Genomic DNA, 25,627 nt, shown 5'->3' with positions numbered 1-25,627 from the left:
TGCTTCTTGTTTTAGGAACACGTGTAGTGGTTTAATGCACAGTAGCGTTCCTAGAGCAGCAGTAGGAGTTGTTGTGAATGCTCCTGTCATCGCCATAAGGACCATCCTTTGGAGATGATTTAGCTTTAACTGAACTGTCGCAACTTCTCCTTGCTAAATAAATGATAATCGTCGGCAAAAGCATAAGTCAGAAATCCAAGGTTATTAAGTTTCCTCAACAAACCATCAGCGACTAGGTTCCATAATAGTGGGTATAGTACACCGCCTTGAGGACACCCACAGACACTCAGCTTTCTAATCTCTGCTTGCCGAAGCGATGAACAAAGAAGTCGATTGCTAAGCATTGCGTGTATCCAATTTGTGATACTTGAAGGTATGCCATGACCACGGGCTGCTTCCAGAATTGAATTGAAAGACACGTTATCAAAGGCATCTTCAATATCTAGGAAAACTCCCAAGCAAGATTGCTTTTGTGAGAAAGCTTTTTCAATGTTGTACACAACATCATGTAACAGGGTTGTAGTGGACTTTCCACGCTGGTATGCATCCTGCATTCCATGTAGCGGATGCACGCCCAAACTAACATTCCTGCGATATAGTGATCGACTATGCGTTCCACTGTTTTAAGAAGAGATGAGCTAAGACTGATAGGCCTGAAACTCTTCGCTTCTTCATAAGTGTCGCGACCACCTTTGGGAATAAATTTGACAATTATTTCCTGTCAAGCTCTTGGAATATATCCTGTCGCAAGACTAAAAATAAGTATTTTTTTCAAATCATGTTTGGAAATGATCATACTCTTTCTGCAGTAAAACTGGGAAAACTCCATCCTTTCCAGGAGATTTGTACGGAGCGAAACTCTTAACTGCCCATTTGACCGATTCAATCGTCACAGCGCTTCGAGCAAGAGCACAAGAATTGTAACTACCCGAACAAGTCTCAGGAACAATTGTCGGTGATGGATCCATACATCCTGGAAAGTGAGTGTTAAAAAAATAGTGTAGTACATCACCTTCATCAGACAAGTACTCACCATATAAAGTTCTTAAGAAACCGACATTGAAGTCCTTTAGTCCTTATTTCGAAAGTAACTTATTTAATCTGCTAACCTCGTTGAGACTAGAAACATTTGTGCAAAGGCTTCTCCAACCACTTCGTCCAGACGATCGAAGAGCATTTTTGTAAGCCCTTCGAGCCGACACGAATGCCTCCGACCCATCTCTGCGTCGGTGGTTCCAAGCTCTTCTGCATAGTTTCCTTAGTCTAGCAAGTTCAGCATTCCACCAAGGAGTTCCTCTAGTAGCTCGCACAATCCGAAGTGGACAAGCCTCTTCATATACTGCAACTATGAGTGAATTTGTCTCGTCGACAACATTTTCCAAATCAATTGGGGTTTCAATTGTTGGTTGGTACCCGTAAAATCTAGTCGCCAAGCCCTCTTCATAGAGGTCCCAGTTTGTAGATTTGGGATTACGATATGTGATAATACCAAATTTAACGAACCTCAATAAATTCCGTACAGACTTCTTGGCGACAAGTTTTGACACTTTTTTCCAATCTTTTTCGAACTGTTGAATGGTTTCGGCTTCCGAGACATGTTTCCTAAGATGGGCCTTCGTTAATGCCCAAAATTCCTCAATTGGTCGAAGTTGTTGGCAATTTGGTGGATTCATGTCTTTTGGGACGAAAGTGACATTTTTGGTAGTATACCATTCTACCGTTGATTACGAGTAGTGGCAAGAAGCAAGATCTCGCCAGAAGACAACAGGATCCTTGTGGCTTCGAATCATGAGTAGAAGTCGTTTTTGTAAACATTCCTTGATGAATATTTCGCTGTTCATTGAAGCAGTAGTGATGAAGAGTTTTGAAATCTTACCGCAGCTACAAATTGCTTGCCAGACCATAGTGTTTTTACCAAATTTTTCGACTTCAATCGATGTCGTATAATATTGTGGTCCCGGCAAGGATTTGTAATCGAGTTTCACGTAGGTTTCGTCGTCCATGATTGTGCAGTTCACATTTCCAGCAAGAATCATATTATACAGCTTTCTAACCCTCGGCCTGATCGATGCTTCTTGTTTCGGATTACGTTTTGGTTGTTTCTGCTTCTTATAGGTTCGAAGATTCAAACGTTCTTTAGCACGAAGAACATTTGACTTCGAAGTGCCCACTTTTTTGGCCACATCCCGAACTGAAACCTCCTTCTTTTGCTCGAACGCCTTTCAGTATACGTTTATCCAACTGAGGGTTAGCAGGACCTTTTTTTCGACCCGTTTTCGGTTTATCCTCAAAGGTGTTATCCTCACCGAACTTCCTGATTGCATTTCGCACGGCTTTTTCACTTACTCCTTTCAATTTTGCTATCTTTTTCAGTGACAGTCCGCGTTCTGTGCACCATTTGTAGACAACTTTTCGACGTTGCTCTGCTGAAAGTTCACGCATTTCGAAACAAACGAAGACGAACAAATGAAGGAGAATAAACAACTGCACAAGTGATTGGAGAAGAGTGGAAACAACAGGACGCAGCCATAAAAATAGACAGATTCTGAACCATTGCGAAATGGCAGCGGTTTTAGGTTGTGTCCATACTTTCTGGGACAGTCTTTATGATACAACTTTTTTGAAGTCATCGCTTGGCGAAGGTTGGTTATGCGGTAAATATGCCGAACAATAGACATATCCTGTCTATGCCATCAATATACCAACTGTGACAGCACAAATATCCCGAGTTGTGAGCTTCAATATGAGAGAAACATCGAGAGCACTATTTGCAACTATGCATGCTCGCGGCATTTCACGTGGATTACCGTTCTTGTTGAAGGCAACGAAGACTGGTTTTAACAACTTACCAACGTAGCAGTTTCCCTTTTGGAAATATGGTTCTTGAACCAAAGCTATAGAAGCTTTACCTTCTTGCAGAAGTCTGGATAGATTCATGGTTTCTGTACGTTTATGCTGGAGATTGATTTGTGCTACTCTAACCATTATCAATTAAAGTAACGAACACTCCATCTCCAGCACTTACCGTACAACAACTAGAAGAATTCAAATTAATTGGCTTATCACCGCCTATAGCGAACCATGGAAGGATTATTTTGAATGCTTTAATCATTTAAATCCCACGAGTTGCGAAGAGTAGCAAGGCAGAACTACGTTCATATGAAGACTTTGTACGTTTGGTTCTTTTTTTCTCCGAACTCTATTGTATCAAACTGTTTCATCAAATTTAGAGTAATTTAAGTGACAGAGCGATTTCCTCAGATTAGAGTAAGTTGTAAGTTCAGTTCTGTTTATGGGGTGTTTTTTCGCAAATTTTCCTATTCGCTATTCAATTTAAGCTCTCTTTTAATGTGTATTGATAAAAGCTGAATCTAACCATTTCGTCATTACAACTAATTAAAAATTCTAGCATGTTTTAGTTTCGTCTCTGCAGGGCAAAAAGGTTCGACCTATGGTGCAAAGGTGAATTTACAGTTCGATTGAAGCTCCCAAGAAAACGTAACTACGTACGTATTTGACAAAAGCACAAACATATCTTACCTGTTGCTCCCAAGTAAAGATGTGCTGATTGAAGTAGTACTGAATTTGTTCGTTTGCTATGTTAATACACAACTGTTCGAAGGAATTTTTGGCGAAATTTTCAAACCCAAATATGTCCAAAAGTCCAATCGCTAGTTGTTCCGGGCTGCATGGAAAAGAAAAACAAAACACAAGACGTATTATTATTTAACGAACCATCGATTCATTGGTATTCTTACCTGTTATTTGATTTATTATGCACCAACAGCAGATTGATCTGATTGACCATCCAATCGAACAGCCGCCCATACAAACCCTTCGCCATGGCATCCCTGGCGGTACAGGCTTCGGCTACGTTATTGTGTCGGGTTATGGTTTCCCCGCGCGTAACCACCGAATTCGAAGTCAGCGCCTCCAGCAAATCGGCCGACTCCACGCCCAGCAGTTTGGACACTCGATGCATCGGCGCCACATCGATGACCCGTGCCCGGCTGTCCGTGTTATCGTTGGAATCGATCTCACCGAACTCCATATCGCCCAGATTCAAGATGGCCGCTAGCACCCGGTTCACCATGTCCACCTCGTCATCGCGGAAGCCAAGCACCTTAAAACTAGCCAACAGCTGCTTCCAACGGTCAACGTTGCTCTTCGGTAACGTTACGGTTTCCTGTAGGTAACGATGAGTTTTCCGATACGACGGATGCAGGTAGTACTCTTCTAAGCGCTTCTCGGATTGTAAACCGTCGTACATGTAGTAGAAAATATGGAAATTTCCTTCGCCTTCGGCTTGTCGTACCACCCGGCTCTGCTCCAGTAGATAAACGAAGATTCGTGCTCCGTTCACCTTGCCACTGCGTGCCATCGTTAGCTCCAGGTACTTGCCAAATCGAGAACTGTTCGAATTAATTCCAGTTCGTGCGTTGCCGAAGGCTTCCATAATGGGGTTCACCTGAAGAATTCGTTCCTCTAGGTTTTTGGTAACTGCCTTGCCTAAATAAACCAATTGTTTCAGCAAAAGATTGGCACTTTCCGTTTTACCGGATCCGCTTTCGCCGGAAATGACGATCGCCTGATTTTGTTTCTGGTGAACGAGAGCTTGATGGGCGGCATCCGCTACAGCGAAAATATGCGGCGGATTGTCGGATCGTGTCTTTCCTGCATACTTTTTCTGATGGTAACTCGTGTAAAGTCCCAGCTGGGCGAACGGGTTCACTGCCACCAGTATATCGCCAATGTAGGTGTAGATCTGGCTTGTTTCAAACCGCTTCTGCAGCTGCTCCACGATTGTGTCCTCTGTTAGCACATCCAACGCCGCCAGATCGTCCATGTACATTTTTTGCGGTTTAGACTTCCGATCGGACTTCAGCTTCCCATATTTGGTAGTAGCCTCCGCTTGGCGAGGAGCTCTACCGTCCGAACGTTGTTTCTGAATCTCCAGTTTTAGTTCATGTCGCACCTGTTCCACGTATGGTCCGACCGCCTTTAGAAACGGATGTGTAACCAATTCCTTGGAGAACGGTCTCTGTTCCAAATCCTTAACCAAACACTCGGAAATGAAATCCGACAGCATGGCCGAATACTGCTCCGGATGTTGCAACTTCGGAGGCGGATTCCGAGGAATTTGAAACAGAGCTCGCATCGGATGTAACTCACACAGCGGAGGATCTCCCTCGGCCAGCTCAATGGCCGTAATTCCAACGGACCACACATCGCACCGTGAATCATACGACTGATCCAGTTGCTGCTCGCAGGCAATCACTTCCGGTGCCATCCAGTATGGCGTCCCCACGCTAGTATTCCTTCTGGCCATCGTTGCTGCCAGATGGGAACTAACGCCGAAGTCCACCAGCTTTACGTGGCCATTCTCCGTCAGCAGTATATTGTGTCCCTTGATGTCCCGATGCATGCAATGGTTCTCGTGCAGGAACACCAGCGCCTGAACCGTCTCTCGGAGAATGTACGCAATTTGGTTGTTCGACAGACGCGTCCCTCGGTTACGCAGACCCTGGACTAAATCGGTAACCGAACCGCCGGTGCAGAGCTGGAAGGAAAACAAATAAAAATCATTACTGAACGGCTGATCGTTTCTTATTGCTTAAAGTTTGTAGGTATTTTAAGTTTCAGCAAAGCAATAGTCTGCATGGTCAGTGCAGTGGCATTTATAAAGGAACACATTAAAATGATTGTCGAGAAAGCATAAAATTTGGCTCAGAGGTCTTCAGCGATCAAGCGTTCAATAAATGGTCTGCAGATCCCAATTCATGCCTTCTGCTGAGTATGTGCTGGATTCACACACGTAACAACTAATTTCGTTTTAAATTAAACTACACCGGTGTAGCAAAAATTTCACGGGAATCATTCGTTTTGGACAATTAAATTGAATTTTATACGAAAACTTATACTTGAGTTTTATACAAAAACCAAACACAAGTCATCCTTCGAAATTCGCCCTATCCTTTTTGACACAAAGTCTACATTGCCAGAAAGTTTCATTCAAAACAGAGAGGTTGCTGCCAATATTTGTTCGAGTTGACGCGAAATTCGTAATATTCATAGAGAAGACTTTTCATAACATAATTATTTTTTAGGTTTCGGGAGGGGCTTGAAACCCTCAACCTACTTCCTCCCCCCCCCCCTTGAATACGCGCCTGGTCAATATCCACAAATAGAACGCAATACAAACATTTTGCTCTCTTGTCTGCTGTTTTTCGTATCCACTTAAATCCAGTTACGCCACTTTCATTACACGTTCACATTTCCATAATCTGTATATTGTTTTAGAGTGCCCAATCGATTTCCTATAACTTAATTTATAAATGGCATTGTCCGATGAACAGAGATTTGAAGAAGGTGTATGCTAAAAATACATCCGTCCTTTTCCAAAATCAGTCTTGGGTCGAATTGGTCTCTCCCTCCAAACAAAACAAACGCTTTTCCATACTGAAGATATGTGCAAAGTTTCTTATAAATCGAGGTCAGTTCTGATTTTAACTTCTTTTGTTATTTTTCGGAATTACTCTAGGCTTATAAATCTTCCTGGATTCCGGCTATGAAAACCCCGGAAGGTGGGGTCAAAAACTCCAAAACCGAACTCAAAATGATTTCTCAAAAATAACGCAATCGACTAGCCGAAACTTACATTCCGATTTTGTTGAATTTTAATCGGATTCGACTTCCAGTTCCGGAATTACCAGGTGGATAAGAATTTCAAACCGTCATATACGTGACAATGCAAAAATGGTGAGAAATCTCCAAAGCTGATGGCCAAACAAACTCATGTATCTTCCTCTCAGTGATAGTTTAATCTATTTTCACAAACAACGATTCAGTTGAAAGTTTTATGGAGTGATTGGAAGTGTGTTGGTTTTAATTCGGATCTGTCTACCGGTCTCGTAGTTGCCAGCCCCGTACCCAGGATTTTATTTCGGGAGAGGCCAGTTGATTTCTTAAATATTGCTTGGCCTATTTCACGAACTTATATTCAAATGAAGGTGTTATTATTCCATACGATATTTAATTTAATCGAGATCCAACTGCTAGGTGCAGATATACAGACTGATGTGTGTTGAAAATTTCAATCTGTCACCAAAAGTAACGATGCAACAAAAATATAGAAATTTTTTTTACTTGGTTCAAATATGTTTCAATTTCAAGGTTTTATATGGTTATTATACAAACATGACGATGGCGGCTTTCCGGATTTCTGTTCCGGGAGAAGCCCCAAAAATTCCAATTGACAAAGCCGATTTTCATGATGGTAGGATGGGTTCAAATAAAAGGGGTTTCATCCGAGTCCGGCTTCTGGTTCCCGAAATACAGAATTTCGAGTGTTCAAAATCTCAAACTGTTATATACGTTTATGAGCTCGCGATCGAGAATGCTACTCACGTTTTAAACAGACAGGACTTCAATTTCTAAGTATCATTATGGAGCATTTAAATAAAGTTGGTGAGTGTGCCCGAGATCAGGTTACTATATTACATTTCATTACATTACAAGACTTCATAATGATGCGATGGATTTAGTGAGGTGATCGGAGATAGCTCCCGTACACTGCACTCGTGCCGATTTCAGTCCATTTTCGCGTAAACATTCTTTTCTCTGGTGAATAAAAATGAATCTAACCAAACATGTATCCGATGTGGGCTTGCGTTCGTCTTTTTAGTTTTGAATAGGTATCGGGATATCTTTTTCATTTTCAGAATCTTTTCCTAAAGATTGCTTCAGATAGCATTGGAACAAAGACAATTGCCTGTATTTCAGTTATTCATTATTGAGTTCAAGATCTTTTTTCATACAAATGTAGCGTTTTCTTCATACTTTTAAGAAAAATTACGGATAAAATTATTCGTCACGGTTTCGAAGGAATTCTCGAATTTTTCGTGTTACACGGCTCATTAGGCGGCGCAGACCTTCTTCGTCCATCGTTTTGGCTATCTTATTCCACCAGGTCGACATCTGATTGATGTCTTTGGCAATCTTTCCCTTTGCCTTGAGTCTCCCCTTCATGATTGCCCAGTATTTTTCAACAGGGCGGAACTGGGGGCAGCTGGGTGGGTTAAGGTTTTTCCGAACAAACTGGACCCCTTTCTCTGCATACCATCCTTGAACGACTTTGCTATAATGACAGCTTGCCAAATCTGGCCAAAACATTACGGGATGATCGTGGGATCGAATGAACGGCAAAATTCGTTTTGGGAGACACTCTTTTTGGTCATTGTCTTATTTGTAACAAAAAGTTTCGTTTTTTTACCACAGCTGCAAATGCCCTACCAAATCATAAATTTTCTTGCAAATTTGTCGGCAATAACAAATTTAAATTTGGCTGGAACATCCACCCGAGCCGTTACCAAATAAAATTTTTGACCTGGGATTTACCCGAAGTCAGCCTTGACATAGGTTTCATCGTCCATCAGAAGACACCCGTCGAACTTGGTCAGCACCTGGTTATATAGTTTCCGAGCACGAATTTTGACCACACTATTCTGTTTTATGGTCCGATTTGGCTGTTTGCTAGCTCGATACGACTTGATTCCTTCCCGGAGTCGAGTTCTCCTCACGGTACTATGGGCAGCACCGAATTTTCTGGCCAAATCACGGTCCGACAGATTAGGATTCCTCTTAATCGTCTTCAAAATCTTACCACGCAGTTTCCGGTCGACAGTTCCACTCCGACGATAGACTTGAGGCTTCCGAATCGTCGTCAATGTTTCCTTATACCGTTTGATAACGCGCCATATGGTATTTATGGGCAATTTCAGCTGTTTAGCTAGTCTAGATGCAGACCACAATGGATTTTCCAAATAACTGTGCACAATTTTTTCCCTTCTTTCAGCTTCCATGTTGATTGCTTACAAAGTACAGTCGATTTGTCAAATGTCAAAAATCATACGTGAAGCTGACAAAATTCACGACACGTGGGCGCCAAGAACTTCCAAATCCGTCCACCAGGAGCACCACAATATCAGCAAAAGTTTGTTCCAATTCTAAATGAAGCAAACTTTATTTCAGAATCTTATCCAGCACAATTCTATGTAACACATGGGCTAAAAAGTCCCGAGCCTAACACATAGATGGTCCTAGTTTTAAAGCAGTCACCCCTTTTCAGTTAATACAAACCTTTAAAAGACAGTTGTTAAAATTTTTATGATATTCTGTTCATTAGTTTGTGAGTTTTTGTGCTAAGAACAACGCTACTTTTGTTATTTTCAGGACAATGGATCAAAACCAACTTCGTGTTTCAATTTTACACATCTTCTTGATGGGAAAAAATACCGTTCAAGCAAAGCAATGGCTTGAAAAGTGTTATGGAGACTCCACTCAATCAGAAATAACAATAAAACGTTGGTTTACTGACTTCAAACGTGGTCGTAGAGACACCGATGTTGCAGAACGCAGTGGACGTCCAAATGAGGCGGTAACAACGTAAAACATAAAAAAATTAAAAAATCGGTTTTGAATTATCGAAAAGTGAAGTTGCGTGAGTTAGCTGACATCGTAAAAATATCAAAAGAATGTGTTGGTTTTATATTGCATGAGCATTTGAGATATGAGATAGCTCACAATGAGTGCCGCGTTTGCTCACTGTAGACCAAAAACGAGAATGTGTTGTTGATTCTGAGCAGTGTTTGGCCATGTTAAACGTAACAAACCGGAATTTTATGTCGATATGTGACAATGAATGAAACATGGATTGATCACTTTATTCCAGAATCAAAGCGATCGTGATCTGAATGGACAGCAACTGGTGAACCTCGCCCAAAGCGAACGAAAGTACAACAATCCCTCCTACATCCACCGTATTCACCAGATTTGGCTCCCAGTGACTACTGGCTGTTCGCAGACTTGTAAAGACTACTCGCCGTTAAGAAATGTCGCACGAACGAAGAGGCCTGATCGCTGAAACTGAGGCCTGCTTTGAGGTATAAGATAAATCGTTCTGTAAAAGTGGTAGTGAAATGTTAGAGCGGCGCTGAAATGATTGCGTTACTCTTGATGGAAATTACAGTGATAAATAAAGTTAATAATAAACCAGCCCCTGTGTAATTTTTATCATTGTCGTCAGTGTTGGAGATTGCCGAAAGTTTGACAGAATTTTGCTCGATATTTATCAATATTGTATACAACATTTTCAACAAGTAATGCTACAAGTAATCGAGTCTCTCAATGCATGAACCACGAGAGAATTTTTCTAAATTTCGTCGCTCCACTTCATACTCTGAGTATTTCACATACATTATCATAAACACAACTTATACAAAGGTTATTTGCACATAGTTAGAATAAGCGGCAATAGTAAAATGATTCTATCGCAATTATCCATTGCCCATACAGAATCGGATAGCGAAACGAGAATAAGCGACCGTTTGTTCAGAGAGAATCCCCACAGCAGCGTGCTAACCTTTGATTCTCAGACGAGAGAAATTCGCTCTCGCACTGGTGTCTATTCTATGTTGAATGAACCATGCCGGTTTTTTGTTGCTGCGATGATATCCGCCTCTCTTCGATGGCACTGATTGAATCGTGTGAAGAGTTGCTAGTAAGCGTTCTTTGATACGATAAAAGCCATCCTTGACTGTCGTTTTTTTGCCCCGGTTTTAACCTCCATTTCATGTAGTTTTGACACTGTCAGTGGTAGTCAGTGGTGGTAAATTGCGAACCGAACGCCGATGCTTCTGCAAATTTACTCAAAAATGTTTACCGAGCGTAAGCATGTGATAGGTTCGAAAAGTATTCCCTCGTTTAATGCGAAGGTGTTCTGTGCTCGGTGTTCGGCGAAGCAATCTGCTTCGAACCGTTCGGTTGACGGACCATCGGCAAGGGTCGAGTAAACTGCGTTCGATACGATGGTTTGTTGATTTCAATTCTCGCATCCTGGTTTTGAAATTATTAATGATCAGCACAAAAAAAATTGTTTTGTTCGATTGATAAATCGATCAATAGCAATTCAAATGGTATTATTGTGGACATTATTAGTGTGCGTGGGGTGGCTCGATATGGAAAATAGTAAGTTTTGGATCTTTTGCAAATTTTATGGTTTTGGTTATAGAATCTATAACAATAAGAATTGAATATTTTGGAACATTTCAGCAATCGTAGAGTGGCTCAAAATAAAAAGGGATTTTTTTACTCTTGCAAATTCGATGTTTAATAAACAAAGAAAATTAGGTAATTTCAGGTATTTTCAACGAGCGTATTTAAATTTTATGTTCTATTGATTGTTGAATCAATAGAAGTTCAACTTGGATAATTTAAGACATTTTCAGAGAGCGTAGAGTGGTGAAATTTGAAATTTGAATTTTTTTACTAATTCGATGATTTCTTAAATAGTAAAAAATCTTTGGAAATTATCTGCCACCGTAGGGTTTTTCTATTTGAAAAATTGTAAAATTTTTGACTAATACCAATTCGATGGTTTGTTAATTGTTGGGTCAATAGCAGTTCGATTTGAATAATTTTGGGCATTTTCGGTGAGTGTAGGATGGCGCAATACGAAAACTTGTATTTTGACTTTTGCTGATAAAATGCTTCATTTAATAGTGAATTAATAACAATTACAAATTGCTCATTTTTGAGATTTTCAGGGACCATAGGATGGTTCTATCTGTATAATGGTAAAGTTTTTGACTAATGTCAATTCGATGCTCTATTGATTGATGAATTAATAGCAGTTCAAATTAGATGATTTTCATGATGATGATAAGAACATTTTCAGCGATCGTAGGGGGGTTTAATATAAAAATTTGAAAATATTTTGATTTTTGGTATTTTAATGTTCAATAGATGAGCGAATCAGTAGCAGGTAGAATTAGATGATTTTGGACGTTTCTAGCGAGCGAGCGACGTTTGTTAATTTTGGATATTCTCAGCGAGCGCTGGATGGCTTAATATAGAAATTGTAATTTTTAAACTATTTACAATTTCATGCCAGCGGTAAAGCGGGAACCGAGCACCAATGCTTTATACATATTTGTTTAGAAATGTTTTCCTAGCAAAAATATGCAAAAGCTGTTCATTCGGTTTATGGTAAAGTTCGCTTGCTGTTCGGCGGAGCAATATGTACCAAACGATTCAGTTGGCAGACCATCGGCGAAGGTCAATTGAGGTCTATTCGGTGCGTAGTTTTATTATTTATGGTGCGATGAAATGCCTACCTACAGCATCAAAAGTAAATTCTATATCAGTTGATGAGCAAAGCAATAGCGCGTTAAAAATTACAATCAAAATCACAGGCACGAATCGACGAATTGCATGTTTAAATCCGATGGTTCACCACCACTACTATTTATATATTAATCAATACAGCATCCGATTTGCCTGCCACCGAACAAAATGCTTAAAATTCTAATATTCCAATTGCTATCTATTAAACATTGAATTAGCAAAAGGTAAAGTATTCCCAATTTTTTTATATTAAGCCATTTCACGCCCACAAGATATGTATAAAATTATTCTATTCGAATTTAATTCATTCATCAATTAATAAAGTATCGGATCTGCAAATTCAAATGCTAACAGTTTTTAAATAAGACCACACTACGCTCGCTGTAAATTGGAAATCCTATTGGAACTGCCTATTGATTCACCAATTAATAGGACATTGAATCGACATTAGTCAAAAATTTTAAAATTTTCCAAAAAGCATCACCCTACGCTCGTCGAAAATGTCCAAAATTATCAAATTTACATTGCTCTTGACTCACTATTAAATGGAACATGAAATCAGTAAAAGTCTAAATATATGCCAATTTTCATATTGCGCCACCCTACGCCCGATAAAAATGTAAAAAATTATTTCCAGAATCAACAGACCATCGAATTAGTCTAATGTCGTTTTTCATTGATTCCACTCGCTCGGTGCCAGTGTTTTGCCCTGACAGTTGATCAATGAAACGGTTTTGTAAAGTTTGGTTTGCACGCTTGCTGCTCTGAAAAGAAAACGGGTGCAAAATAGTTGCCCGAGAATTGCCCCGAAAGTGCATTTTTTTCGTGCGGTGCAAATCAATGAAACACAGTGCACCTGTTTTGATTGCCAAACTGCACGAAAAGTGCACGAATCGAGCAAAACACTCCACGAGTGTTCTCAATGAAAAACGACATAAGATACAATTTTTGTCGATTTTTCAAATAGAACCACCCTACGGTCGCTGAAAATGTCCAAAATTGTTAAATTTTAATTGCTTTTGAATCAATATTTAATAAAACATCAAATTAGTAAAAATCAAAAAATTTACAAATTTTCATATTGCGCCACCCCCGCTCGCTGAAAATGTGAAAAATTATCCAATTCGAACTGCTATTATTTATTCACTAATCAATAGAGCATAGAAATGAGATTAGTCAAAAAAATTTCTATTTTCCATATACCGGCACCCTACGCTCGTTGGAAATGCCCAAAATTACTCAATTTTAATTGCTATTGACTCACCAATTTATTCAATATCGAATTTGCAAATGTTAAAACATTTTCAATTTATCATATTGAGCCACCCTACGCTCGCTAAAAATGTACAAAATTACCATACTCTGCTAAGCTACCCAAAAACTGAAACGTCCAGCCGCAGCGCAAGTTCGGTTCATCCGAAGCAACAGTCTATAGTACTCGAATCGGATGTTCATGAACATATGTACTAGTAACGATAGGCTCACAAACTAAAGCATCGGTTCTTTCACCATCAGCATCGCTTCTTGGTTCTGCGATGCTTGCTCGAACGATGGTATCGGCAAATTCATACTCGCGATGGTGGTTCGCTTTTTGGTTCGGAACGAACACGTTTTGCGTGTTCGGAATCGATGCTTTACCACCACTGATGGTAGTGGAGCTTTGACCATCATGAAACTCTTACAACCACAAAGGTGTTGAAGTTCTGAGCCGGCAAACAAAATTAAAACAAATCAAATAAGGTACGAAAGCAAAGAAACCGGTCATATCACTATTTAATTCTAGCCAGATGACAAACTCATTTCGGTTGTACCGATACCCAGTTTCCGGTTCCGAAATTTCCGTTAATAATGGTCAAACTAACTCTGAAAATTCGCATAAAAAAAAACCGCATAACTCTGAAACTTCGCATAAAAAAAGACCGCAGAAGGGCAAACCGCATAACTCTGAAAATTCGCATAAAAAAAAACCGCGTAACTCTGAAACTTCGCATAAAAAAAAACCGCATAACTCTGAAAATTCGCATAAAAAAAGTCGCGTAAAAAAAACCGCATAAAAAAAGACCGCATAAAGAAAGACCTCAGTGTATTTTGTTTCGGAAATTTAACCACCGATCCTACTGACCAAGTCGAGACTCGAACATAACAGATCGGCTGAAAAGTTCGTATCGTTTCTATGAGAGGGCGCCACTAGAATTAAATCCATATCATTTTCAGTTAGTACCAACCTTCAAAAGATACGTGTATAAATTTGACAGCTGTCTGATTATTAGTTTGTGAGATATTGCATTTTCAGTGAAGCTACTTTTGTTATTGTGAAAAAAATTGAAAAAAAAAGGAATTTCGTGTGTTGATGAAATACTACTTTTTTATGAAAAAAAGTGCCGCCGATACCAAAAAATGGCTTGATGAGTGTTATCCAGACTCTGCACCGGGCGAAGCAACAATTCGTAAGTGGTTTGCAAAATTTCGTACTGGTCATATGAGCACCGAAGACGATGAACGCAGTGGACGTCCAAAAGAGGCTGTTACCGATGAAAACGTGAAAAAAAATCCACAAAATGATTTTCAATGACCGTAAAGTGAAGTTGATCGAGATAGCTGACACCCTAAAGATATCAAAGGAACGTGTTGGACATATTATTCACGAATATTTGGATATGAGAAAGCTTTGTGCAAAATGGGTACCGCGTGAGCTCACAATCACAATGTCACAAGTCGATGAAAACCATGCTGAAATTGAACGAAATGGGCTTCGAATTGCTCCCTCATCCACCGTATTCTTCAGATTTGACCCCCAGTGACTTTTTCCTGTTCTCAGACTTCAAGAGAATGCTCGCTGGTAAAAAAATTAGAAGCAATGAAGAGGTAATCGCTGAAACTGAGGCCTATTTTGAGGCAAAGGACAAATCGTACTACAAAAATTGTATCGAAAAGTTGGAAGATCGCTATAATCGCTGTATCGCCTCTGATGGCAATTATGTTGAATAATAAAAACGAATTTTGGCAAAAAATGTGTGTTTCTATTAAACGATACGAAATTTTCAGCCGAACTGTTAACGGGGAAATCGTTACGCCACCATCAGTTTTTTTTTCTTTGTTTACTTCTCTTTGAAAAAATACTGCAAACCCATTGCAATTTGATTTCATCGGTTTATACATTTCCCAAGGGCTCTACAAATTCGTGTGTTCCAAAATTAATTCCGATTATTCAACAAAACAGTCAACAATTTCGGAATTCGGAATGCGAATTTCGAGAAAGCAATTAAACTTAAATGATATCTGTTATATTCGAACGACTAAACGGTTTCTTTCATGCTTCATTTGTTACGTATTTATTCAATGTTCTTATCTTGTTTTAATATTCCAATACAATTTTTGTTTTCAGTCACTGATTTAGGATTTGGGGAAATGCGGTCTTTCGCGCCTTGAGGTGACACCAGTTCAAACCCACCACACAGTTTTCCAACGACAAAATAAATTTCCCAACGAAAGAAAAAATAAGATTGATAGCTCATTCCGATATCCGAGCAGCGGAACAAATCGGGAAAGTTTGCACTTTATACCAAAAACAGCTTATTTGATCAATGAACTACAATTCCAGCCCTAAACCAAGGCAAGGTTCATTACGAAAAAAAAAATGCCAATCCACCCAGCATTTATCTGCTTTGAAGGACTCACATTATCTGATACAATTCACTGTGTTCGATGTTCGTTCAGTTCAACCGAACAAAACGTGAAATTAAAAGTTTTCTCAATCACCCTCTAATCAGCAAAGGGCATTTACCGCACTTGAATTCAATACATTCAATTTTCGACGATGAAAGTCGGCACTCGTCCGTTCAAGCTTTGAAATTGAATCAAACATCTGAGTCACTTTCCGTGCAAACTCCTGCTGTTGGCTTGGCAGGTGTGATGTGTGCGAACCGCACGTAGAAAGTTCATCTATTTACACTCCTTGAGCCGGTGATGATTGCAAAGTAAAAGCGACACATAGGTTGAAGTGCTTGCGGCTGACGGGCACAGATTGATGTATGTGGCGGAAATTTGTTCGTGTGCGCTGAACCATGACCAAAACGCTGACTTGTGTGGATGACTTCCCGGCGATTAGGGTGTGTGGCCTCAGCAAGCTGGTACTGATTCCGACCAGCGAAAGGAGAGAGTGTGTTATATTACTTTCCACGCCAATGAGGACTCCGTTTTCGGAGTGTAACTTGGTGTTGATATTCATTCATATACAAATGTTCCACTAATTGTAAATTCAATAAAACAGCACTTGGCGTGCGACTGCCTGTTTGCTGTCCGTGAAAATACGATAATGGAACCTTCACATCGGTAATTATGGTGATAGAGGAATGAAGTAGATAGGATAATTGAAGGGCGTAGTTTGCAGCGGAATAACCGTTGACCTAGAGATTTAAGGTCTTTGAAAACAAAAGTAATTTTGACGTACAACACGTACGTTTGAATGTATCATGCCACGTATTTTCAATTATATATGATTGAAATTTTGATTAGTAGCGAGCAGTGTCCTATTTTGTCTGCAAAAAATCTCCGGCATACCGGATTTCTCTGCCATAAAGAGTGTATCGAAAACAAGCTATCCACAAATTGTTCTTTCAAATTATGATAAAAAACGATATTGTATTCAAACTAAAAATTGATCCTTTATTGTACGAGGTTAAATTTGAGCATAATGAAAACCGGATGAAATTTAAGTTATTCCTTCACGAATTTTCGAACTTTTGATCGAATTTGGGAGGGGGGGGGGGGTCAAGGGTTGCATCGCATATTTTGAACGCTTGAGTCCTACGCGTGACATGCTAGAGGTTGTTTGTTGCTAGGCAGCAAGACAAAAAGTGCCATAAAATGTTTTAAGCTTTAATTGGTATGTTCTAATCTTGTATCATGCGAGTTTGGATGAAATTCCATATTAGGTCGTTTCGCCTGAGAAATTGACAACTACCCCAGTGTAAATTTTGAGTGCTTAAGATTAATTTCTAATTTATATAAGATGAACTCGATTGACAATGAGAAAAAGTTTATCGCTTCAACCGAAATCGCAGATTGGTAGAGAAACTTAACGCTATAAAAACAATTGCTTGCATACAAAACTTGAACACAAGCTTTGTGAAGAGAAGCTCAATTATCGAAATCCGTATCGCAAGTATGTACAAAGATATAATTGCATACATTTGGGATATTGGTGTAATTTCGTCGGCTATAAAACAAATACAAATCAAGACAAACAATGTTCGATGTTGGTTCCTAATCAAGATCAATCTAAGCAGACTCTCGTGCAATTGCGGATTCATAAGTGTGATGATTGATTGAACTGTTTGATTGTAGATCATTAGAAATTTTGGTTGCCTTGTTCCACATCAATGGCTCCTTTGCCCACTTCTCCATTCCCTTCTTTAACTCTTCGCCCGTTGAAAACTAGTTCCCTCCCATGTTCACCTTAAGGGAAGTAAAGAGATGGTAATCTGAAGGGGTCAGATCAGGGGAAAACGGGGGATGATTCGCAACGTCCCATCCAAAAGAGTCCAGGAGTTTCTTCGTGACGTTGGCCTTGTGAGGTCTGCCATTGTCGTGCAGCAGGCCGACTACCTTCGTCAGCAAGCCCCTCCATTTATTCTGAATCGCCCTTTTCAATTTTTTCTCGCGAAAAATGCCAGTGCGTTAAGAGTTTTCAACACACTAACAATGGGACTGTTCATTAAATAAAATCATTTTTTTTGTGATATTAGAAACTTTTAGATCGAAGATGACGTCAAAAGAAGAGCAAAGTCGGAAAGCAATTGTGTGCGGTTGCAATGAAAACCTAGCGATCCGATCGATCAGTAAGAAAACTTGCAAAAAAAAACTTGGTCCCCTCTCATACACTGTCCATAATGTTCTTAAATCCTTCGATACACGTTTGATAACAACCAAGAAGGCTGAGAAAGGCAGAACAAAAATGGATATAAGATGAAGTAAAAATTTCAAAAGGAAACAGATCTTTCGGTATGGTGGCTAGAAACAAGACGGGTGGGTAGACATGCTTTTTCCACACGATAACCGCTCGTACTAATGGATTGATTGTGCGAGTTTTGCAAACTTTCAATGCGTCACATGCATTATTGTAACGGTTCAATTATTAGGCGGAACACGTGAAAGCAAAAAATTACGGGTTAGGTAGGGGACAAAACCGATCAAATCAAAAATGCAATGTTCAATTTATTCACAAATTGAAAAATCAAATACCACAAATCGTTTTATGCCATCCAGGATTTCTAAATTTAAGTCGGGAAATAATATGACATTAATTTCAATAATTTAACTATCAAATCCATCTCGAAAATTCAAATTGTATAGTGAATTGAAAGAATATCTACAAACCGAATTCAAGAATTCTAAAATTTAGTTTCAGTTCTAATTCCATATAAAAAGATCTTGTTTTCGCAATAGGCGAAATAATCAAATTTTAAATATAAATTAAATAACTACACTAGCCGTCTTAAACAACATGCACAAATGTATCTTCTTCATATTAGTCAATACTCATGGTTAATGAGCATACTTAGTTAGTGATTCTTCTACTAGCGATCAAAATATATCGTTCTCAATCACTGAAAATATTCCGTATTTCTATGTGTTAGAAAACTTCAATTTTTAGTTATTTGTCGTTATCTCATACTACTGAAAATTTCATCATAAATAGCTGGCCACAAAATGATATTTCGATGATATTAACGAAAAAAAATGTTGCAGCGTTAAATACAACAAGCAATATTTGCGTTAAGTTTAAGTTCTACCAATTCTTGTACAGGGTGAATTTTGAAACCGGCGCGCCATAGTAAAGTAAAACTTCATCATGACAACAACATTTTAAATTTACGTCTTCTAAGAATCCTTCCAAGATTCGAACATACGACAACTGGTCTGTAAGACCAGTGCCCTATGCATTGAACCGCCAACCCGGGACGACCCGGATCAACTAGCAACATTGTGCGATAAAGATTGGACAGCTTATGTCAATGGACAGCTCTACCAACCAGGCTCTACAAATGAGCAATTTCAGAAATGCTTAGCAGAAGTTTTGAACCGATGAAGAGGTCAATCCGACTTACGACTGATTTTTAAAAAGGGCGTATGTATTTTTGCATTTAAAAAGGGCGTATGTATTTTTCCGTATGTATTTTTGCATTGCCTTTTTCAAATCGTTGTAACTCGGAAACCGTTAATTGTACAAAAATGGCGTTCAGGAAGAAGTTGTAGGGAATCAATAGGGCACTCTAAAAAAATATACTCTGAAAAAAAAATTTGATTTTATTCTCAATGATTTCAAAATGAACCAAAAAAATTAAATCAAAAAAAAATCAGGGTTTCGATTTTTTTGATAATTTTTATTTTAAAGCTCTTAGTAAAACGTACAAATTGATGGCTAATTCATTCGTGCCTTTTGAAAAATGAAGAAGTTACAGCTAAAACAATTTACAGATATATTCGAAGTTTCACGTTCTCATTGAAAGATAATCATTTATACAGTAGAATTTTATTCTACAGGTTAAAGGCAATAAATTTATTCAAGATATCCTTTCTTCTAAAAGTAGCTGTTCTTGAGATACTTGGATATTGAATTATAACTCCATTTTTTATATTTCCATCAATTGTTTATTTGCTTGCTTTATCTACAATTATTACATGTACATGAATAATTCTTAATTATATTCAAGGTTTTAAGTTTTTGAAAATTGTATGAGCACTACGTGCATCGTCATTTATACGCCCTTTTTAAACATCAGTCGTGAGTCGGATTGACCACTAAATCGGTTCAAAACTTATGGTTTGCCATACTGAAGCCATGTGCAAAGTTTCATTCAAATCGGAGATGGTCGATTCTGATTTTGACACTTTTCGTCTACTTATTCCTGGAATTGCTCAAATGTATTGAGTGTCTGAGAGCTGTCACGAGTAAAACCTAAAATTCTCTAGAAATTTCACTCATCAGGACGCTAATTGATTGCCGATACAATTGATATTATCTTCATTTCTCCAGTCATTACTTGATTACGATTATGACTCAATAATAATCGAGCATCATAAGCATTGATATATAATCATTTACTCCAATAAACTTAAAATCTGCTGACTTTTGGCAAAGAATAGTGAACTTTAACATTTTCGTTTATGTTGGTACTCTCTTTGTATTTGTTCACTGCAACAGGGAATAGGAGAATGAGAAAGAAAATTTCTACTTAGTCATAGAATCATCGAATATCTCATTTGACAGTCACTTTCACCGTCCATTTTTAACGGAGATATCTATATTTTTGTGTAAGCGACTTTTCCCCTTATTCCAGTAGTAGGAATTTTGAGCGCTATATGATAATGTAATGCTTGAGAGCAACGTGAAACACGATTTTTTATACTGTTACATACGATTGTTTCTAAGTACCACTAGGACTGTGTACAACATCCTTTTTCATGACATTTTGCCTCGGACCGATTTTAGCACGGTTCGTTTTTGGCCACATAATCGTTCGAATACGACATATGTAAATCAGATGATGGCCAAGGTGGCAGCATTTTTAAATTAAAAACAATTGTATAATTATATTGATTTAAGCTACTGACAGTAATAAATGCTGGAAGACATAACACTCATATACCATTCGAATCAGTTCGTCGAGATCAGCAAATGCTTGTGTGGAAAATAATTTCACTTAATTTTCTTGGAGATGACTCAACCATTTTCTACAAACTCAGATTCATACGAGAAGTGCTTCCAAACAAAGTTCCTGAATTACGTCTGAATCCGACTTCTGGTTCCTGAGCTACAGGATGATATGTCAAACGAAATTAAAATTGTGTAACTCATTTTTCTCATAGATGGCTGAACCGATCTAAGATTCAAATGAAAGGTCTTAAGATTCTATAAAACATTTTGCTTTTTAGTCAGTCTGCACTGATTTTCAAACATTTTGAATCAAATGTAAACTATACAACTCCTCAGGTGAATTTAACTGATTTCGGTTACACTGATTTTGAATTCCGGTTCCAGTATCAAATCGTTTTCTCAAGAAATTGAAATTCAAAAACAAAAATTCAAATTAAAGGATTTATGGACCCACGCAAAATTAATTAATTTTATCCGATTCTGATTTTCGATTCTGGAATTATGGTCCCATACAAAATTGGTGAAGTTGATTCGGTTCCAACTTCCAATTTCAAAATTACAGGGTTGGAAGTTTTTCAAATTCAAACCGTCTTAGAAGATGATGATACCAAAAAGCTCAAAACTATTTCAATTTATTCGACACACTAACTCATGGATATTCGAACTATTTCAGGTTATGCTGGTCTCTGAATGCCGTTTCTGGAAGTGCCGTAAATAATGACAAAAACTTAAAATCACTTCTGCATCTCATAGAATCGATTGTCACGCGTTTAGATTGAAAGGAATAATTTTAGGGCTTCATACAATTTAATACATTCGATTCGTCTTGCAGTTCCAAAATTTTAATTACAATTCATTTAAAACGACGGTCATTAAAATAATTTCATGAAAACTAAATACAACGAGGATTATTCACGCGAAAAACACATGCTAATTGATAACAAAGGAATCATCTCACTGCTAGGTGGATTAAGCAAGTTTTTATTCTCTAAATACGTTGATACTCGTGCACCACTTTTCCATAGTTGGAAGTTTGAACTATATTTCATAGACATATTAATTTTACAGCATGAGTCTAATAAATTGTCCAGGGACTGTAGTATTTCAAATAACATCAAATATCCGATGTTTTCGATTATGTTCTATCTTTCAATTAGATATTTCTCAATCGAACGGTACAATTGAACGTGAACAGTGCATTAGAACGCGGCCAATATTGTTTACGGTTCCTGAATTGATGGATACAAAATACAGTGTTGAGAACAATAATTGACCTAAAGATGAATGAAAACCAAAAAAAAAGAATCAAAATAACTTTCCAAACGACGTAACGCGAAGATTTTTCTGGTTTCTCTCTACAAAGCGGAGATCAATACTATGCGTACATATAACGGAGAGAGTATTATCGGGCAGGCATTCGAAACCATATGATCATTGCCAAGTGGAGATGTTATTCAATTTACGGACTGCTTACAGAGCGCGCAATCCGGGTGAAACAATATTGAAGTAAGAACATTACAGCCTACCAACCAATCTCATTGCTTCTCAATTGCATCACACGTCAAAAACATACCTAGTTTTCGAACATCTTCCGTGCGTGATTCCGTTCCAGCAGATAGACTCAAAGCTTGCTTTAATCATTTATTGTGCCTGGAAAACATACCGGTCCAAGAAGGTGGGTTTTTGTGCACTATCACGGGGTGTTTCAGAACTGGACTGCTGCGTTGAGCCACCTGACGACAAAAATCCAAAAGCATCTCGGTACGACTACACATTGCAGGCGGATTCGGTGGTGGGTTGTAAGGACGGGAGAAAAAAAAACGCAAACAAAATCAGATTCACGTTATCGGAGCCACATGTTCCGCAACGCCCACCGGTGGAAAATGGCGCGGGAAGTGCAGTATCGATTGAAGCTAAGATCTATGTGGCACGATACGATGTTCCCGGAGCAATTGAATTGCAATGTAAATTTCGTCTTGGATAATACACTTTCGTGTTTGTCAAATATTGTGCACGATTCGATGTCACCGTTTGCATCGTAGCAATATATTTGTATTACCCATGAGCGTTGCAATATTTGTCAAAAACAGATATGATCTATGACGATTGAATTTATAGCATACCATCAAAATATTACTCAGTAAACAGGATCCAGCATGTTTGATATAAACCCGAGCAGAGTGTGAGATCAAATAGAAAACTCATTTTGATGTTGTGATGTTCGCATTTATCGATTACTCAATTTCCTGGTCGTTTTAAGTGACAAAAAATCAAAATCGAAAGCAAAAAGATATTCCGATGCCATCAAACAGAAAACTATGTTTACTAACAGCGAATGCAGTGCCGTAGTAAGGGTGAGGCGAGTGAGGCGATCGCCTCGGGCGCCAACATCCATGGGACGCCAAAATATGATGGAATTGGTAAAAATTAGTTGTATTAAAAGTTTATCAAGAAATTAATTCTTCACGATTTTTTCCGGTAAACTTATTTAAATTGTATTAAGTTTCAGATAATTCAGATAGTATTACCACTATTACCAGCAGCCATTACATAATACAGAACCGCCATTCCGTGACCACCGTAACAATTATTTTTTATGAACAAGAGACGCCCTTTTGTCGATTGTTATTGTACACTTGGACCTTCCCAAAGAACAAAACTGCAAACCTATTGAAGAGCTTTGATTTTCTGAATGCAAAGCAGATAGGTGGGTAATGTCGTGAGACATAACCGGATGACGTGAATACGAATAAAATTGATGGTTCAATTTCTTTGATATTAAAAAATCTGAATTCTAGAACTCGACCACATTTCAAATCAATATGCTACAGCTGAATTCTAAATCTAAACTCTGAAACTCAATTTTGTTGCTAGATTCTGGAACTGGACTCAGGTAACGAATTCTCAAACTGAATTCTAGAACTGAGCTTTGAACATGTGTTTTGGAACTGAACTCGAGAACAGGATTCCGGTTAGACACTGAATCCTAAACCTCAATCCTAGCACTGAACTCTGAACCCAGATTTTGATTTGCTTCTGAATTTTAATTACAGAGTTCCAGTCTAGTATTCAATTTTCATATTAGGATCCAGAATTCAACTCCGAGATTTAGTTCCAGAATTCAGATCCGGAAATTTAATTTCAAAGTCCAGGTCCAGAAACAAGACTGATCTCAATTTCAGATTTCGTTTTCAATCCAGGTTTAGAGTCGAGTGCTGAAATTCAGTTTCAGTTTCAGAATTCGGGGACTAGATTCTGGCCTTGGATTAAGGACGAGGAACTAAATTTGAAGTCAGGATTCTAAAAATGGAAAAAAATCTGATCTTGAATTTCGAAACCGAATTTCAGAACAGTACTCTAGCATGGGGGTCTGATCTGAACAGAACGTGTCAATTACTCCGGCTAGAAAAAATACAAAGCACAACATTTTGACTTTCCATACATATGAAACATTTTATAAAATTCTGATTTCAAGTTATTAGCGAAAATTTTACCACAAATTACTGATCATATCTCCGAAGACGCTAGATACAACAAGATATTCGCACGGTCAAAAACTTATCACTCTCCAAGAAGGTAAATTTTTAAAATGTACCTCATAGTAAAGTAAGTTGTATTCACGACACAAAATTCCCCTGATTTTTGTATTGTTGCACTGTGCTCATTCAAAAACTTATGACTTTTTTTAGATTGATTTGCTCATTGAGAAGGTTTCCAAAAATTCCTATTTCCGAAAATTTGCTATTCAATTTCAATAAAATGTACATGTGCGTAGATTTCTGTACTATTATTCACTGCACTTGTATCGTTTACTATATAGGAGTACGCTTTCAAAACACGCAATTTAAAACCGCAATTTAAAAAGAGATCAGGCACATCGCTTGAAGTAGATAAAGCTTTTCAAGATAATTGATGGTGGAAACTTCAATTAATAACGAACTATGTGAAATATTCTGTGTTTACCAAGACGCTCTCATAGCTTCTCTCAACAGTGATGACGATAAGGACTGAATTGACTTACACTCTGAGCGTTAACGAGCCGCCTTGGTAAAGGATCCTGTGCTCATCAGCAAATGGGCCTTCTGTGGATTTTTATGCGCCGTTCGCCTTACACACCTCTCAAAATCAAGATAAACAAACTATCGGTACGTTATAGGAAATCTGAAAGAGTATATTTAACCGTGGTACAAATAAGGATGTGAGGAACACAAAAGATAACTGCTTCCTGAATGTTCAAAACAGATATTAATAGCGACTACACAATAATTGTGTAGTCATACGTCAACAGTTCGAACAAACCCAAAGGACTCTTCAAAAATAGAATAACTAGAATCAGGGCACGAGCATAGCGTGATGGATTAGTCGATGCTTTTTATACAGCCCAAAATTTCATGTCCGCCATTTTAATGTTCTACTCTAGCATTTATTGACATCAAATAAACTGTGGGGGAGTGCGGAGGGCAAAAAAAAACTTCAAAATACAAATAGGAGGAATTATGACCGACTTTCATGTTTCATTTTCAGAACACACAAGTTTTGACGACCAAAATGACGATGAATCACAAAAAATATGTCTGTAAATCATGCAAAAAGCGCGTTTATTTCAAGGCAAATAGTTATATATATCATAGATATATCAAAGGGAAAGCAGCGCTCTGATTGGTCAATCGAAGCAAAAGCAAATCTGTTGGAAGCACGCGAATCTACAAATAGAAGCGAAATTATAGCTAACGTTTCAGTCTTATGCGTAGCTTGCTAGAGGTAGGTTGTTGCTACACAGCAAGA

The 25,627-nt window shown here is 38.3% G+C and overlaps 1 protein-coding gene across 8 annotated transcripts in view; it reads right to left on the bottom strand.

The window, feature by feature from the left end:
- The window catches only part of LOC131438091 (myosin-IIIb-like), a 251,269-nt gene that overhangs the window by 17,525 nt on the left and 208,117 nt on the right, over positions 1–25,627 (bottom strand). For all 8 annotated transcript variants that reach the window (XM_058607895.1, XM_058607896.1, XM_058607892.1 and 5 more), the window contains 2 exons: positions 3,759–5,560; positions 3,541–3,685 (listed from right to left, as the gene is read on the bottom strand). In XM_058607895.1, the coding sequence (XP_058463878.1) occupies positions 3,541–3,685; positions 3,759–5,560 (1,947 nt within the window). The remainder of the gene's footprint in view (positions 1–3,540; positions 3,686–3,758; positions 5,561–25,627) is intronic.

This window comes from Malaya genurostris, chromosome 3, assembly GCF_030247185.1.
Source record: "Malaya genurostris strain Urasoe2022 chromosome 3, Malgen_1.1, whole genome shotgun sequence".
In the NCBI taxonomy this organism is placed as follows: Eukaryota; Metazoa; Arthropoda; class Insecta; order Diptera; family Culicidae; genus Malaya; species Malaya genurostris.
Note: the sequence above shows the minus strand (reverse complement) of the source record. Positions and strands in the feature narration are given on the sequence as shown.